The following is an 18,368-nucleotide window of genomic DNA, read 5'->3' as shown; positions in this document are numbered from 1 at the left end:
GACCACTTCCGCCCAGCTCTCCCGCTACGGGGAGCCAATTGCCACAGCACCTGGAGCGCCGACGCAGGACCGGAAGTGACGCAGAGAAGTTTCCGGGACTGGTGAGTAGTGGGCGATTTAAAAACCCGCGAGTGTAGTTGTGACCTTCGCCGTAGGTGCCGGTTGGTTTCGGCTGTGATTGTTATGTTGGTGCTGCAGAGGACAGCAGAAGAGGAGATTGGGTCAGAAAACTGCCCTGCCGCACCAGAGTACAGCGCACTAGTGGGACGGGGTCCTGACTCAGACTTACTGGCTGTGTCTCGTGGTTTTTCACTGTCCTGGAAAAGGCCCGAAGTGGCACTGAAATGAGGCATAGATGAGGTAACGTCGAGGGAGCGGTTTGCAGGATGCAAAGGGGCCCTACTGATGCTGCTTAATAGTAAACAGTGCTTACTCTAGGACAGTTGTTTCCAGCTTTACGTGTAAATCTCGCGATATTGTGGCCTGGGCATTATTTCCGTTAAGGAGGAAACTGCACAGGATTAAGTCATTTACCTGCTGTTGCACAGCTCTGGCTCTCGGATTCAGGCTGGCTTCAGAGTCGGTGCTCTTAACCACCATACTATGTTGCCTTCTGTTGTCGTTGTTGACTGTGGCCATGTAGCCTCGCAGTTTCCTCATCTGTAACAGTAAATAACTCAAAACCTGCATGGTGGCCCACTAGGGTTTCACTTTCGAGCTTGCCAGATGTAGAAAATGCTGGAGAACAGAGTACTATGAGGACCATTAGAAGATCTTTCAAGGCCGGACGCAGTGGCTCACCCCTGTAATCCCAGCACTCTTGGAGGCCGAGGCAGGTGGATCACTTGAACGCAGGAGTTTGAGACCAGCCTGGGCAACATGGCGAATCCCCATCTCTACTAAAAATACAAAAATTGGCCAGGTGTGGTGTTCCGTGCCTGTAGTCCGAGCTGCTCAGGAGGCTGAGGTGGGAGGATCTGCTTGAGCTCGGGAAGTCGAGGCTGCAGTGAGCTGAGATCACGCCACTGCACTCCAGCCTAGGTGACTAGTGAAACCCTGTGTCAAAAAGAAAAAAACAAAAACAAACTTCCAAGACCTCGAGTGGTTTTTGGAGACCCTGTATCACTTCAAATAATGTGTTAAATAAGCATCCTCATCTCATTAAATAGAAATGTTGAAAAATTGCCTTTGGAATAATTGGCTTATGGATATTTCATCAAATTTACAATTGGCTATGCTTTCTTATTGTGCATACTAGGAAATGCTTTTCTTCAAAAAGTGTTTATAAGTGGTAAGTTATAAGAATGGGGTTGACAACATTATCTTTTGTGGTTATTTGATTAAACATTTACTAATTGTGCATATTTTGGAGCCAGCAGTTTTTTTCTACCTTTACATTGCCCTCCCACCTTCCCTCTGTTGCCAACCTTTTCAGTTCCTTGTTGGATGTAGATACTTAGAAGGCTTACAGGCTGTCTGGGAAAAGTACCCTATACCTTATCCCCTCCCACCTCCTGAGCCTGGCCTTTGTGTAGCAAATGTTGCTTAAGGGGCAGTGGCTTCTCCCTTCTGCCTTGACCCTGCCCATTTGTAGAGTGACCTGCCTATGTATTCCTTGATTCTTGATTCTGATAAAGCACTTGACATTTTAAACTTTTTTTTTTTTTGAGACGGAGTGTTGCTCCCTCGCCAGACTAGAGTGCTGTGGCATGATCGTGGCTCACTGCAACCTCCGCCTCCCGGGTTCAAGCGATTCTCTTGCCTCAGCCTCCCGAGTAGCTGTGACTACAGGTGCATGTCAGCACGCCCAGCTAATTTTTGTATTTTTAGTAGAGACGGGGTTTCACCATGTTGGCCAGGATGGTCTTTATCTCTTGACTTCGTGATCCTCCCACCTCGGCCTCCCAAAGTGCTGAGATTACAGGCGCCCCGCCACATTACTCTGTTTTTTGGTGAAGCACATTGTAATGCCAGTATATACCACCCCAACTCCAAATTCTGTTGCAGTCAGGGGAGGCGGGCAGTGTCATTCTATGCAGTAAGCATTTAGTGCTGGCTTATATTAGCGATACTGAGATTTATTAAAGTTAGTTCCTATTACATAGTAGCTTTAGCATAATGGGCACACACAGAATTATGAGAATACTGAGGGGTGGGGAGCCTTGGGAAGGATGCTGAAAAGGGAGGTCGAGAAAAGTTTTATTTAAGAAGTTGGAGAGGGCTTGGGAAAAGGAAGGGTAATATTTAGAGAAATGGATTAGGGAGGAAGTTGGTTGAAGCAAGGGTAGGGAGAATAAGAACAAGGGTGTGCGAGGCAGGAGACGGGATGGACGTTTGTGTATTATGTACCAGGCTTTGCTAGGTTACATAATTCATTTGCTCCTCTGGATGGCCTGTGAAGTGGGTTATAGTATCTCTGTTTCGTAGGTGAGAAAACAAGATTGGAGAGGTTAAATGGCTTACCTAAGCTACAGTGTGCTGGTAAGTGGCAGAGCCACTATTTGAACCCAGATCTCTGTGATGACAGGTCTTTTGCCCATATGCTTTGATGCCTCAAAGATCCAGGCCTAAAGTGTACTTGTGTACCATTTTCTTTGTTTTGACTTCAGAAACTTGAACTTTACCTGATTTCTGTATGTTGTCATCTTGCATACGCCCGGTCCCCACGACAGTCCGGTTTGTAGATTCTCTGATCTGCAATTCTTCCCGTTCCTTCATGGATTTGAAGGTGCTCCTTTCTTCCTTGAATGACTTTGCATCTCTCTCCTTTGCTGAGAGTTGGGACAATGTTGGATTACTGGTGGAACCAAGCCCACCACATACTGTAAATACACTCTTCCTGACCAATGACCTGACTGAGGAAGTGATGGAGGAGGTGCTGCAAAAGAAGGCAGACCTCATTCTCTCCTACCATCCGCCTATCTTCCGACCCATGAAACGCATAACCTGGAACACCTGGAAGGAGCGCCTGGTGATCCGGGCTCTGGAGAACAGAGTCGCTATCTACTCTCCTCACACAGCCTATGATGCTGCACCCCAGGGCGTCAACAACTGGTTGGCTAAAGGGCTTGGTGAGAAGCCTCTTTCATATTTGATATTTTCTCTGCAAATACTTTGAAACTTTAGAATGTCTTTCCAGTAAAGTTTTAACTGCTTTAGGGTTGGGGAGGGCATGATTCCATTTTTATATAATAATTTTAAAATAATATTGCTGAAATTTGGCAGTTAAATTGCATTTGAAAAAGGAAACATTTTTTATTCTTATGGAGTAAGGAGAGCAGAAGTCTTCCTTACTGGACTGAGCTTCATGATTCCTTACTTTTGTGGCACAATGCCTGTCACCGAGGCACTTGGAAAATGCTTGTTGAATTGAAAGCTCAGGCCTCTCCAGAATACCCTTGATTGATAAGTCAGGTAAATAGACATCAGGGTTTTAATGAATGTTTTTAGTGAATGTTTACTTATGCCTAGCACAATGAGGGAATGATGGATTGATTTTAGCTTTATTTTAGTAAGTCTTTAGTTTACTCATTTTGGGCTAAAGCTTTTATGATGATATCTGGATTAATGTGGTCAAATAAAGTATGAGCATTTGCAACCTGAATGATGGTTTACATGGCTAGATTTACCAAGCAGTAGACCATTCTGTGTATTATCTGAAAATGTATGAATCAGTCTTTCTTGTCCAAGTTTTTCAGAGATTTAAGAATCTTTTGGAAAATAATTTTGAAAATAATTTGATTTTGTATGTCCATACCAAAGCCTTAGATTATGGGGACTGGTGATGTATATCTAAAGGATATGTATGTGTGTGTGTATGTTATATAAGCATGAGAATGAATCTTTTAAAAAAGTCATTTCTTAGAAATTTTGCCTATAATAGTTTATCTTACTTTTAATCTCTCACCCCCCAAAACTCCCATTTTCCCACAATATTTTCTCTAGGAGCTTGTACCTCCAGGCCCATACATCCTTCCAAAGCTCCCAACTACCCTACAGAGGGAAACCACCGAGTAGAATTCAACGTTAACCACACCCAAGACCTGGACAAAGTCATGTCTGCAGTGAAAGGAATTGACAATGTTTCTGTCACTTCTTTTTCTGCTAGGTACAATTTATTTTTCTCTTTTTTTGTGTGTATTTATTTGTAAGCATCTTCTTTACAAAGTCTATAACCCTGGTATTTAGGCTTGAAACAAATTATTTTCTCTGGAGTTGGTTTACAAAGCAGCATACTCCTCATTTGTTTGTGGGTCCTGGAGAACTATGGAATTTTTTCAAAACAATGAAAACGGTAACACTTACTAAGTATTTTCTGTGACAGGGGACTATACTATGCATTTTACATACAGTATTTCTAACCCTGGTAATGTTGAAAGATAGTTGTTTTTACTTTAGAGAATACAGATAGATCCTAGTGATGTGGTGATAAGGCTTTTATTGGTTCCCAGCGAATCAGTGATTCCCAAGTGCTTTCTTTTTTATATTTATCTTTACATTTTAAGTATATATTTTCATAAATCAGTCTTTTTATTTAACATCCTGGGAAATACTTTTCTGAATAGTCCTTTTTTGTTTGTTTTAAGAGACTTCCAGGCTGGGTGTGGTGGCTCACACCTGTAATCCCAGCACTTTGGGAGGCCAAGGCTGGTGGATCACCTAATGTCAGGAGTTCAAGACCAGCCTGACCAACATGGAGAAAGCCCGTCTCTACTAAAAATACAAAATTAGCTGGGCGTGGTGGCGCATGCCTGTAATCCCAGCTACTTGGGAGGCTGAGGCAGGAGAATCACTTGAACCCGGGAGGCGGAGGTTGCAATGAGCCGAGATTGCTCCATTGCACTCCAGCCTGGGCAACAAGAGCGAGACTCGGTCTCAAAAAAAAAAAGCGACTCCCATGCTGGAGTGCAGTGGTATGATCGTAGTTTGCAGTGGCTTTAAACTGCTGGCCTCAAGCAGTCCTCCTACCTCAGCCTCTCAGTTAGCTGGGACTATAGGTGCCAAGCACTTCAAGGGAAAAATAAATTAAGTGCCTCTTTATAAGGTCAATCATTATTTAGGGCAGAGATAGGAGTTTTTTTGGTTTATTTTATTTATTTATTATTATTACTATTATTATTTTTGAGACGAAGTCTAGGTCTGTCACCCAGGCTGGAGTACAGTGGCACGATCTTGACTCACTGCAACCTCCGTCTCCCTGATTCAAGCAATTCTTCTGCCTTAGCCTCCCAAGTAGCTGGGACTACAGGTGCCTGCCATCATGCCTGGCTAATTTTGTTTTTGTATTTTTAATAGAGATGGGGTTTCATCATGTTGGGCGGGCTGGTCTTGAACTCCTGACCTCATGATCCACCTGCCTCAGCCTCCCAAAGTGCTGGGATTATAGGCGTGAGCCACCGTGCCCAGCTGGTTTTTTATTTTTTATTTTTGAGAGACAAGGTCTCACTTTGTCACCAAGGCTGCAGTGCAGTGGCATGATCACAGCCCATTGCAGCCTTGACCTCACAGGCTCAAGCTATCTCCCACCGCAGCCTCCCTAATAGCTGGGACTATAGGTATAACTTGCCACCATGCCTGGCTAATTGTTCTATCTTTTGTAGAGATGGGGTTTTGACTCGTTGCCTAGGCTGGTGTCAAACTCCTGGGCTCAAGCCATGTGTCCACCTTGACGTCCCAGAGTGCTGGGATTACAAGCATGAGCCACTGCCCCCAGCCTAACCTCTCATTATTTTTAATTGCTTGTAGTGTTTCTTATTATGGATGAACGGTAGTTTCTTTAAGCATTCCTCTTCCTACTGATGGACTTTTTAGTTCGATTCCAGTTTTTCCATATTGTAGATAATATCTGAGTTTTACCATTAGATAGGGAACAAGGCATTGGTTTTCTTTTTAAAAATGTCACAGGTGATTGCAGAGTTTATAATTAATGCTTCCAGATTATCTTTAAAGGTGTCCTTTAGTTCTAGAATTTTATGATTATATTTAGAGTTTATGGTTAAATGTGAAATTTTCTTGATGCCAGTAATTTTGGAGAGGCTCTAGAGGGTGATCCAAGGGCCCCCTGCGTGATTGTTAATGAGGTGCTTATTTAAAAATGCAGATATTTGGCCAGGCGTGGTGGCTCATGCCTGTAATACCAGCACTTTGGGAGGCTGAGGCGGGTGGATCACAAGGGCAGGAGATCGAGACCATCCTGGCTAACACTGTGAAACCCCATCTCTACTAAAAATACAAAAAATTAGCCGGGTGTGGTGGCGGGCGCCTGTAGTCCCAGCTACTGGGGAGGCTGAGGCAGGAGAAAGGCGTGAACCCAGGAGGCGGAGCTTGCAGTGAGCCGAGATCGCACCACTGCACTCCAGCCTGAGCGACAGAGCAAGACTCTGTCTCAAAAAAAAAAAAAAAAAAATTGCAGATTTTTGTATTCACCTCAGACCTTGTAATTAGAATGGAGTTTGCCTGAGAATCTGTCCAGGACATTCTCAACTTCAATGATGTTTTAAAATTATCATCTCTAAGGCTTTAAAAAAATTCAGTTTGCCCCAGCCCCATTTGTAGATGTTCTGTTCACTGGTTCTGTGGAAGGATCCAGCAGCTGTTATTTTAAGAAGCTAGAAGGAATTTTTTTTTTTTTTTTGAGAGAGTCTCACTCTGTCGCCCAGGTTGGAGTGCAGTGGTGTGATCTCGGCTCACTGTACCCTCCGCCTCCCAGGTCCAAGTGATTCTCCTGCCTCAGCCTCCCCAGTAGCTGGGACTACAGGCACCCCCCACCACACCCGGCTAATTTTTTTTGTATTTTTGGTGGAGATGGGGTTTTGCCATGTTGGCTAGGCTGGTCTTGAACTCCTGATCTCAGGTAATCCACCTACCTCGGCCTCCCAAAGTGCTGGGATTACAGGTGTGAGCCACTGTGCCTGGCCTTCTTTTTTTTTTTTTTTAACTTTAATTTTTTAATAATTAAAAAAATAATAGATAGGGTCCTGTTATGTTGCCCAGGCTGGTCTCGAACTCCTGGGCTCAAGTGATCCGCCCACCTTGGCATCCCAAAATGCTGAGATTACAGATGTGAGCCACTGCCTCTGGCCAGGAAGTTTCTGATGCACAATCGGGATTGAGAACAGTTCTTGAACAGTGGTTTCAAAGTGAGGTCCCTGGACCAGCAACATCAGCATCACCTGGAACTTGTTAGAAAGGTAAACTCTCAGGCCCCCACCCAGATATAATGAATCAGAAACTCCAGGGGTGAGGCCCAGCATTCTGTGTTTTAATAATCCTCCAGGTGATTCTGATGCCTAGTAGAGTTAGAGAAATGCTATTCTAGAAAATGGATTAGTTTCAGATTAAATGGGTTCTGTTGGTTAAATCCTTAGTTCCACACAAATCTAATCTATTATAGTAGGTTTGTAAACTGTGGATTATCTAAAATACATTTTGGCTATATTTGTCCTAAATGGAGTGATTTTTTTCCCCCCTAGGACTGGTAATGAGGAACAAACACGGATTAGTCTGAATTGTACTCAGAAGGCTTTGATTCAGGTGGTAGATTTTCTTTCCCAGAACAAACAACTTTATCAGAAGACGGAAATTCTGTCACTGGAGAAGGTAATAATATTTTGTATTTGATCTTAAAATACTGTGCACGCATTTTCTAACAGCTTTATTGAGGTATAACTGATATACTAAGAATTGTACATATTTGATGTGTACAATTTGATAAGTATCATTACTTTGCATTTTTTTTCAGCAAATTCATTTGTAAATTATTAGATCAACAGGCCATTCACTGTTACCTAAAGTACAAAATGGCAATCAGAGCATAATATTCTCCAGGAAGTAATTGAGAAAGGGAGACATTCCAGGAATAGGAAAATATTGGTACTTCTTGAGGGTTACAGATTTGGTTACAGGTTTGCTCTCTCCTTATTTTACACCCTCTGCCTGGACCATGTCATTCACTTCTTTAAGTTGATAGCCATTTGTATGATGATTCGTATCTTTACTTTTTGGCTTAGAATGCTTTCTTAAGGGAAAAAATGACAAGAACCCATATTTTCAACTACTTTCTGGATGTTTTGCACTTACAGAGCCCACAAGTATTTCAAATTCAATATATCCAAATACTTTATCCCTGTGCCACTCCCCCCCCCTTTTTTTTTTTGTATTTCATATTTCAGTATCATTATCTACTTTAGTTTCCAAGTTTTCACATTCCTGTTTGACTCCAAGCCCTGCTGAGTCTGGCCTCATATCTATACAGTGTTTCTCCTCTGTATTGGCTCTGCCACCACAGTAATTGAAATTCTCATTTTCTGTGATGAGAGTAGTCTCACTGAGCACCTAGGAGGCAGTCCAGGCTCTTTAGCATGCTGTTGGAAGCCCTTAATGATCTGCTACAGCCTGGGCCTCCTGCCTCCTCTCCTTCCACAGCACGTGCTCTGCACAGTAGCCATGCTGTCTTCTTTTGGATCTGCCCCCACAGTGTGTTCTCTCAAGTCTTTGGCACCTTTGTCCATGTTCTGTCTGTTTAGAATGCCTTTCTCCATCTCATCGTACCTCTGTCCTGCCACACTGCACTTGACACACCCCCTTTTAAACTCTTTATTTCCCCCTTTTTAACTCTTTTAGGGTTTTCTCTAAGACCTAGGTCCTTCCTTCAAGTACTCCCCAAGCCTCCCAAGTCACAGCTCATTTAGTTTGTCACTCCTTGTGCTGCTGCAACTGTAGCACCTACCTTGTATTTAAACGGTTTTATTATTTTGTTTATTTGAGACAGGGTCTGGCTCTGTCCCCAGGCTAGAGTGCAGTGGTATAATCTCAGCTCAACACAACCTCTGCCTCCTGGGTAGCTCAAGCCCACCTCCCATTCAGTCTCCCAAGTAGCTGGGACTGCAGGCGCACACCACCGTGCCTGGCTAAGTTTTGGATTTTTTTGTGGAGATGAGGTCTCACTATGTTGCCCAGGCTGGTCTCAAACTCCTGAGCTCAAACAATCCACCCACCGCAGCCTCCCAAAGTGCTAGGATTATAGGTGTGAGCCATCGTGCCTGGCCTGATTATTGATTTAAACATCTGCCTTCCTAGAAAACTGTGAGCTCCTAGAAGAATGATATTGTCAGGCTTGTGTCCCCACATTTAGCCTAGAGCTTGCTATAGTAACCTCACAGTGTGCATGTTGATGATTTTAGCATTTGTTGTTTTAGGACTGACAATGGACACCATTTCTAACTTCTGTTTCTCTTCAGCCTTTGCTTCTGCATACTGGAATGGGACGGTTATGCACACTGGATGAATCTGTCTCCCTGGCAACCATGATTGATCGAATAAAAAGACACCTAAAACTATCTCATATTCGCTTAGCCCTTGGGGTGGGGAGAACTTTAGGTAACTATAGCTCCTTCATTTATCCAGTATGCCTACTGTTAACATTGGACAAAGGTTGAAACTCTTGGTTGTATTAATATGTGATAGAGAATGTGTTAGCAGCTCATAGGAGATAATTGGTTTACTTTATTGATTAGAGTGGGCTGGGTTCTGATGTGGAATACATCTCATTGACTTAATCAATGAGATTTATTTCTCTGTCATGCTATGTGTTCATTTCAAGTTGGTGATTGTAGGAAGTCTGACCATTGTAGACTGGTTGCTGTTGCAGAGGGTGGGAGTTTTGCAGGGTCTTAAACCATCAGTTTAAAATTCCAGGAAACATGTTAATTTCTGCTCAACTCGTTTTCCAGAGTTAGTCATGTTGCATAAAGTGCAGTCTTACCATGTGTCAGGAAGAGAGCTGGAATCATGATTGCTACAATTACAACATAAATTTTGCACTTACAAGACTGGTAATATTTTTTAGTGAGGTGCTACTGAGTGATCTGATCCATTGCAGTTTCTAAGTCTTGTAGTTTTTTCTTCTGGCCTTTCCTGGTACTTTTGAGAACAAAAAGAGTGAACAGACATTTGTTCAACACCTTCAGTGAGCCTAGCACTGTACTGATTGTCTGTCCTAAGTATGTGAGCTCCTGCTGGCAAAAGCAGTGGGGCACAGCGGTTATAGGTGTGGATTCTGAGCTTAGACAATCTGGCTTCGGATTTGTCTGTCTTGTTTGCTGCATGTCTTTGACAAGTTGTTTATGCCCTCTGTGTCACAGTAGCCTCATCTGTAAAAACTGCATTAATAATAAAACCTAACTCAGAGGGTGGTAGTATAATCCATGTGACATGGCACAGTGATTGGCTCACATTAAGTATAGTTAAAGTGCTAGCTGTTGTTAGCTTTATGGTTGGTACTATTTCTCCCATTTTATAGGTGAACAGTTGTGGTCCTGAGAGATAAGTAACTTTATTAGTTCATTCTCATGCTGCTATGAAGAAATACCTGAGACTGGATAATTTATAAAGAAAAGAGGTTTAATTGACTCACAGTTGTGCATGGCTGGGGAGGCCACAGGAAACTTACAATCATGGTGGAAGGCACCTCTTCTCAGGGTGGCAGGAGAGAGAATGAGTGCAAGCAAGAGAAATGCCAGACGCTTATGAAACCATCAGATCTCGTGAGACTCAAGCATTATCACGAGAACAGCATGGGGGAACTGCCCCCATGATCCAGTTACCTCCACCTGGTCCCGCCCTTGACCCGTGGGAATTATGGGGATTACAATTCAAGGTGAGATTTGGATGGGGACACAGAGCCAAATCATATCAGTAACTTACCCAAAAGTCCAGTTAGATCAAACAACCCAAGGGAGTTAGTGTCTAAAGAAAATGGATAGCAGAGGTGGGATTTGACTTCCAAAATAACTTCAAAGCCCCCTCTTTGAGATACCATGCTGCTGAACTGGAGTGACCACTAAAGAAGTGTTCATTTTAAAAACCCAAGTGCTAAATACTTGGATTTTAGCTCGAAAGTTGCTATTATTTCACTTTTCAGAGGATGCTTTTTGAGAATAAATAGTATATTTAAAAATAGTGCCAAATCCATTTGTAGCATTCCTCTTTCTCAGTCCTTTTAGTTCCTTAGCTTCCTCACCTGAGAACAGAGATAGTACTTGCCTACCTCTCACTATTGTCTGAAGACCCAGGTGAGATTACTTTACCTAGCAATGTTGCAGTACAGCCTAGAGCTGCACCATTAGTACTATTCAGTGGTTTGTGAGTTTGTGCAGCCATGTCCAAAGGAATAATGGTACCCCCTTCAGCGGCACATATACTAAAAATTGGATGATATAGATTAGCATGGCGCCTACACAAAGATTACATGCAAATTTGTGCGTTCCGTATTTTGTGCAATTCACAAAGGTTGTTGGGGAAAAAACCACAACAAAGGAATAATAACTGTGCCTTGGGTTAGCTATGCAATATCAAAGAATGACCTGTTTGCCTATATTAAAACATGTTTTTTTAAAATGCAGTAAGAACAGTTCATATACTGGTGATGAGACCAGGAGTGTGAAATCTATATTACGTTTAGGATTCTTGGTACAAATTATAATAGTAAAATGAAAGGGAATTGTAAAGTATTGGTCTCTTGTTTCCTTTGTTTTTAAGAGTCTCAAGTCAAAGTCGTGGCCCTGTGTGCTGGTTCTGGGAGCAGCGTTCTGCAGGGTGTTGAGGCTGACCTTTACCTCACAGGTAGGACAGACTTTGGATCTCTCTTGGTTTATTTTTTGCAAAATCAAAAATGGCAGATTTTAGGACAGTACCTGGCACATAGATGATACCCAATTAATGTTTTCTGAACCTGAACTAAACAGAAACTACAACAGAACTGGGGACATACTGCATTCTTTGTGGAGGGATGAAATCATTGAACAATTTATTACATTATCTCAAAAATTAATGGTCAGCATTTATTTTACCTACATCTTCCTAAACTGTCCCAAACCTCTCAGATTTCACATCAGTGGGATACTTTCTACCCTGTCACCTTAGCTAGGAAATGGTTCCTCTTACTCAGCCTAAAGCCAATCATCAATTCCTATCAATTCAAGCTCCCAAATCTTTCCAGAATCTTCCCCCTTATCTCTATACAGGCACCATCTCTTACTTGAAGTACAGCATCAACCCTGTAATGGTATCTTCCATATACTCTCCTGAAATTAACTTTTCAAAGTGCAAATTTGATGGTCTTGATTAAAAAGACTTCAGTGATTTCCTTCATCTGTCTGGTGGAGCCTGAACATTGCATCCCCTTTCCTGTACCCTTTGCTTATGCTGTTTTCTCTGGCTAGAATGCCTTTTCCTTGTACTTCTAGTGATAAGTGAACACCCCCTCTGAGAAGCCTTCTCTGACACTGTCCTGCTTCTGCCTCTTGTGGGTCCCTATCACTTTGTCCTTGACCTCCAATGTGCACTTCTGTTGGATAGTAATTGTCTGGCTGCTGGGCCTTATACTCTCTCATTGAGGATACTACTTAATAGGTCCTGGCTAATTTTTATTGAAAGAATTACTTTATGTAGTTACTACTCAGGAATATGGCCAAACATGGCACCTTACACCTCCAAAGGATTTGGAGGCATTTTAAGGGGTTGCCACTTTGTTTACGTCCTCCTTCTCAGGGTTAGGAGACAATGAGTTAAAGAATTACTTTTCCCACTTCGAGGACCAGGCTCTAGGCTCTTAGCCCTCTGGCTATTCCTTTGGCTACTTCCATGCTTCCCTTGCCTCCCACACCCACAGTTTGTTATATAGCACACTCTCTTACAAAGGCTGCTGCACTCAAAGCATTGTCACGTCCCGAAGTACCGAGGAGCGGCATCTGAGCAAGCCTGATGGAATTGCTCTAAACCAATAAATTGATTTAAAAAAACAAAACATGTATGTGACTATTACTTATTTTCTATTTTCTGGAGATAAAAGATTTTTATAAGCCCTTAAATTTCTACCAGATTAAAGTGAAATTTCAATATGAATATCTTACAATGCTGTGTCTGGCTATTTTAAAATTCATTTTAGCATTTTACTTAGGAATTTCAGAACTATGCAAAAGTTGCAATAGTACACTGAACTCCTATATGCTCTTCACCTTGGTTACTAATGGTTATATTCTGCCATATTTATACATTCTCTATGTACATATTATATATGTGTCTATATACATTTGTGTTTGCATGTATAGATACATAACATATACAAGTTAAAATATGTTTTATATATATATTGATGTATTTCCCCAGGACCATTTTGTAATCAATTGCAGACATGACAATTTCTTTACCTCTCAATACTTCAGTGTATAGTCTTCTAAGAACAAAGACATTCTAAGTCCATGGAACAATTATCAAACGTGGGAATTTAGTATTGTTAAAACACTTGATATACAGTCCATATTCACATTTTCCCAATTGATAAAAGCTTATAGCATTTCTTTTTCTGATCCATGTCCAGCCAGTGATCTCACATTGCATTTAGTTGTTATTAGTCTCCTTCAGTCTGGAATAGTTCCTCAGCTTTGTCTTCATAGCATTGACATTTTTAAAGAGTATAGGCTCTTTGTTTTGTGCTTCTCTCTCAATTTGGGATATCTGTTTCCTTATACATACTTTTTTAAAAACTAGTTTTTTAAAACAATGATAAAGTATAATGATATGTGCATAAGATAAATTCAAGCAGTTCCAAAATGTTAAACTGTCCTTCCTATCTGGCTGTGGGGAGAAATAGAAAATATATTATCCAGCTACCATTAGATGTCTCTGGACTGTAAGGCATCACTTTTGAGTATAACTTCAGAGATGTGAAGCCCCACCTAAAGGACTTCTGCTGAACTTCATCACGCTTCCTGTGAGCCTGAGGCCGTGTTCTCATTGTATTAGGTTGTTAAGGGTAATACCCCATAAGACCAGCAGATGGGGAGCCTGCTCCTTGCAAATTAAGTTCTCTCATTTGTCTTTTCATTCTCCATTTGCTTATTCTTTCCCAAGCTGCCATCCTGGGCCAAGCTTTTCTTTCCATTGGCTTCAGCTATTATTGCAGGGTCTTCACTGATTTCCCCCCTTTCATGCCTTCTCCAGCCAGTGAATTTGTCATAGTACAGGCAGCCAGACTTACCTTTCCTAAAACAAGGCTTCCAACTGGGCCATCTTAGTGTCTTTTTCTTGCTTTTTACTTTTACTATTATAGATTAAGATGTTTTAAAAGGTGCTTGAATAAAAACTATTCCTTATAATGAGATGACACTTATTAGGAGTGGGGGAGAAGATTGTGGGGAACTGAAAAATTCTGGAATTAAGAAAACTCATTTTTTTATTTATAGATGTTTTCTTGTGGGAAAATTAAAAGAGAAAAAACTCATTTTTTCCTGAGAACCCTTTTTTCTTAAATTTATATGCCCTTCTGTCTCTAAATACAGTTTAAAATTGTACTTTGTAAAGAACAAACCAAATTGTACACAGTGCAGTTTTGCTCTTAAATTAGAAGTCATCAAATTCACAAACTGCATTTTAAAAAATTCAGAATATTAGGCTGGACATGGTGGCTCACGCCTGTAATCCCAGCACTTTGGGAGGCTGAGGCGGGCAGATCACTTGAGCCCAGGAGTTTGAGACCAGCCTGGCCAATGTGGTGAAACCCCATCTCTACTAAAAATACAAAAATTAGCCAGGCATGGTGGTGGGTGCCTGTCATTCCAGCTAGTCGAGAGGCTGAGGCAGGAGAATCACTTGAACCCAGGAGGCAGAGGTTGCAGTGAGCCGAGATCATGCTACTGCACTCCAGCCTGGGTGACAGAGCAAAACTCCGTCTAAAAAAATAAAATATAAATAAATTAAAAATTCAGAATATGAATTTTCCCCAAATCTTTTCACAACAGATGAGATTCCCTGCAGAGTTTCTAGGGATTTTGCTTAAGTCAAAGAAAAATACTTTGTTTTTAACCTGGAAGTAATCTTAAATTCATTTCATCCTTATATATTAGACTAAGTTGACGACAGAAATACTGGTGCTTACAAAGCATAAGTCTGCTGGGCAGTATACATATAATTTCCTCCAGAGGTATTTATTACTTACATAAGAGGCAAATTTTCTGAAGGCCTCATTTTTCTTGGCAGTGGTCATTCATTTTACTGTGGAAACACTGAATGGGTGTTTACAGATCTGGTTCTGGCCAGATGTGTTGGATTGCATAATTGCCTTGGGGTCTGCTAAGGAAAAAGAAGTTGGAATTCTCAATGGGATGGCTTTTATTTTTATATTTTCGAGATAGTCTTGCCCTGTCACCCAGGCTGAAGTGCAGTGGTGCAATCTCGGCTCACTGCAACCTCCAGGCCCTGGACTGAAGCGATTCACCTGTCTCAGCCTCCTGAGTAGCTGGGATTACAGGCGCACGCCACCACGCCCAGCTAATTTTTGTGTCTTTAGTAGAGATGAAGTTTCACCATGTTGGCCAGGCTAGTCTGGAACTCCTTAGCTCAGGTGATCTGCCTGCCTAGGCCTCCCAAAGTGCTGGGATTACAGGCGTGAGCCACTGCGCCCAGACTTTTCTCTCTTTTTAAGTTGGAGGACATAAAAGAAAACTGTACACTACTTTCTAGATTTATATGTAAAACAGTTCTGCTTTATTACATTCACTTCATATAGAATACACACTTGGTATTTCTGCTTTTGTGTTTCCTCATTCCACAGATTCCATATCTAGCATTTAAGAATTTGCTCTTCCCTTTTTGGTAGGTGAGATGTCCCATCATGATATTTTGGATGCTGCTTCCCAAGGAATAAATGTCATCCTCTGTGAACACAGCAACACTGAACGAGGCTTTCTTTCTGACCTTCGAGATATGCTGGGTTCTCACTTGGAGAATAAGATAAATATTATCCTATCAGAGACTGACAGGGACCCTCTTCAGGTGGTATAATTGCAGAAACATCAGGATAACACATTCTACAAATCAGCTGGATGCCAACTTAAATTTGTAACATGAGTCAGTGGGACTGGTGTGCTTCCAGAAGAGTGTCTTCGAGGGTATCATCATTTCCGGTTTGTTAATCTTATTCACCAAATGTTCTATCGCTCGTAAGGTAAAACTGTAATGTAACTACCATATTAAATAACAAATATTCATTATAAACTCTAGGAAAGATTGAATAAAATCTGTTTACTTAACATTCTTTGGAAGGAGCTCAAGTGATTCTGTCCTTAGTTTAATTGTAGATGGGATGGATCCATTTGGGTTATCTCTGCCCTTGGTTAGTTAACATTATGCTTGAAAAACTTGGGCTTGAACACTTCTTTCTAGGTAGTAGCCTCTTTGCAGTGATAAGGTCTGTTTGTCCCTGTTCCTAGTTCTGCCTGCATTCCAGTCTTTCACCTAAATTTCAGAATCAGAATGAGATTTATCAGGATGTTGTTTTGAAAATATATATACACAATCATTATTCATATTACTGTTACTTTATTGCTTTTTAGATGACTTACCTGTAATTTTTTTTTTTCTTCCACAGTCCTTTGTTCCCGATTTCTGCTCTGTCACTTCCCTCTCCTGGCAATGAACTTGGCTGCCGCAGGCAGGGGGCAGGGCCAGGGAGTGAAATTCCAGAGCAGAAAGAACAAAGTCAGATATCTCAAAATATCATCCTGCCCCATTTAATCTGGGCCTTTTATCCACATGGATGCCCCTTTCTAAACAGCGCCTGCACTGGGCTGTGAGGCCCCTGCCTGCCTGCTGCTGGTTGGGCAGGGCAGATACACCTTTCTCCACCTGAGGACTGCCATTCTCAGGTAATCTGGATAAAGCAATATTCCTTACATTTTAGGCATTCTTGGATTGCTTTTATGATTTGTGCTATTTTACCATACCACATGTAATTTTTACTTCATGCTTTTGTGTAAAGCAACTTTTTCTCTTTTTATTTTTTATTGTGGTAAAATTCACATAACATAAAATGCACCATTTTTTTTCCTGCCCCCCCGTTCCAAAATTCACCATTTTAAAGTATATAATTCTGTAGCTTTTAGTACATTTACAGTGTTGTGGTACTGTTACCACTACAGTTCCAAAGCATTTTTCATCACCACAGAGGGAAGCCCCCATTAAGTAATAATTCCCTCCTCCCATCCCCTGGATCCTATTTCTATGGATTTGTCTATTCTGGATATTTTCTATAAGTGGAATCATAAACATGTGGTCCTTTGTGTCCGGCATCTTTCACTTATGTTTTCTCCATTACTGCCGCCTTTTGTGTTTGATTTTTTTTCTAGTATTTTGACTCCCTTATTTCCTTTTAAGTATCTATTTTATCTTCTTACCGATCTTTAAAGGAAATTTTATGTGACATCCGTTATAACTTAAATATTTACTTAATCTATATTAAATACAGGATTATTAAAATACAAAGGAACACTGCTCAAAAGAAATGTCATTTTTTAAAAATGTCATTTTTTTTTTGGAGACGGAGTCTCACTGTGTTGCCCAGGCTGGAGAGCAGTGGCATGATTACAGCTCCCTGCAACCTCTGCCTCCCGGGTTCAAGCAATTCTCCTGCCTTAACATTCCAAGTAGCTGGGATTACAGGCACACGTCACCATTCCCAGCTAATTTTTGTATTTTTAGTAGAGACAAGGTTTCACCATGTTGGTCAGGCTGGTCTCCAACTCCTGGGCTCAGGGGATCCGCCCACCTCAGCCTCCCAAAGTGCTGGGATTACAGGTGTGAGCCACCATGCCTGGCCTGAAATGTCATTTTTAAGCTTAGTGTCTAATGACATGTTTTGTGTTGTTTTGCTGATTTAATAAATAAGGCCACATACTGACATGAAATAGTGGTTTAGTAATCCCTTGTCTACTCCAGAAAGCTGAAGGCTGAGGAAGGACATGCACATTCCCTCACAGGTGTCACATGAAAAATCTTCCCTATCCTGTAGGACTTACAAGGTCGCCTTGGATGCCCACATGGACAGTACATTCCGGGTGTAAGGTTGCAGATTGTAGGGAATAGTATCACCACCTTTGTTGTGCATCCATGACACCTTATATAGTCTCTTGTGCACATGTATTAGAGGGTGCTCCATACCAATCTAGATTAGGATCCAAATCAGACACGAGTGCAAGAAAGAAGTGAAGCTGGCCAGGAGGTGGCAGCAACAGTTCAGCCCAAGGCAACTGCTGCTGGGCAGAATGAAGGTCCAGCGTGGCCAAGTCTTCCTGATCTTTCAGGGGCAAAGGAAATCTGGATTTTTAATATGTGGGGTGTTAAAATATACATATATTATCATATATAAAACATACATATATACGTGTTTCTGCACAGTTCCTGGCTTATAACTTCTCTAGCCCTTGTTACAGTCTTTTAGATGTGCTAAGCCTCAGGGGCAGGCCTCAGGAAAGAATCTGAGTTCTCCCGCCCTCCTTTAACCAGTCCGAAAGCAAAATCCTAATCTTCTCCCT

The 18,368-nt window shown here is 41.6% G+C and overlaps 2 protein-coding genes across 9 annotated transcripts in view; one reads left to right on the top strand and one right to left on the bottom strand.

The window, feature by feature from the left end:
- Positions 1-36: 36 nt before the first annotated feature.
- Positions 37-16,095, top strand: NIF3L1 (NGG1 interacting factor 3 like 1). 7 transcript variants are annotated; one of them, XM_032755006.2, is made up of 7 exons: positions 37-101; positions 2,610-3,071; positions 3,946-4,108; positions 7,473-7,599; positions 9,240-9,378; positions 11,539-11,622; positions 15,656-16,095. In XM_032755006.2, the coding sequence occupies exons 2-7, from the start codon at positions 2,636-2,638 to the stop codon at positions 15,838-15,840; spliced, it is 1,134 nt and encodes a 377-aa protein (XP_032610897.1). In that variant the 5' UTR covers positions 37-101; positions 2,610-2,635; the 3' UTR covers positions 15,841-16,095. The 7 variants fall into 7 exon arrangements, with proteins under 7 accessions (XP_032610897.1, XP_032610898.1, XP_032610899.1 ...); XM_032755007.2 differs by having other exon boundaries at positions 81-360; XM_032755008.2 differs by having other exon boundaries at positions 95-1,291.
- The window catches only part of ORC2 (origin recognition complex subunit 2), a 61,709-nt gene continuing 59,304 nt past the window's right edge, over positions 15,964-18,368 (bottom strand). For both annotated transcript variants that reach the window (XM_058439782.1, XM_058439785.1), the window contains exon 18: positions 15,964-16,293. In XM_058439782.1, the coding sequence (XP_058295765.1) occupies positions 16,183-16,293 (111 nt within the window). In that variant the 3' untranslated portion in view covers positions 15,964-16,182. The remainder of the gene's footprint in view (positions 16,294-18,368) is intronic.

The sequence above is a fragment of the Hylobates moloch genome, unplaced genomic scaffold (assembly GCF_009828535.3).
Source record: "Hylobates moloch isolate HMO894 unplaced genomic scaffold, HMol_V3 SCAFFOLD_1, whole genome shotgun sequence".
NCBI classification, from domain to species: domain Eukaryota; kingdom Metazoa; phylum Chordata; class Mammalia; order Primates; family Hylobatidae; genus Hylobates; species Hylobates moloch.
This window is presented reverse-complemented; position numbering and strand designations above follow the sequence as displayed.

Excerpts from the sequence above, each read along its gene's own strand:
- NIF3L1 (XM_032755006.2), top strand. The coding sequence starts at position 2,636 with ATGTTGTCATCTTGCATACGCCCGGTCCCCACGACAGTCCGGTTTGTA. Across the intron at positions 7,600-9,239 it reads AAATTCTGTCACTGGAGAAG|CCTTTGCTTCTGCATACTGG; the intron begins GTAATAATATTT and ends GTTTCTCTTCAG. Across the intron at positions 11,623-15,655 it reads GGCTGACCTTTACCTCACAG|GTGAGATGTCCCATCATGAT; the intron begins GTAGGACAGACT and ends CCTTTTTGGTAG.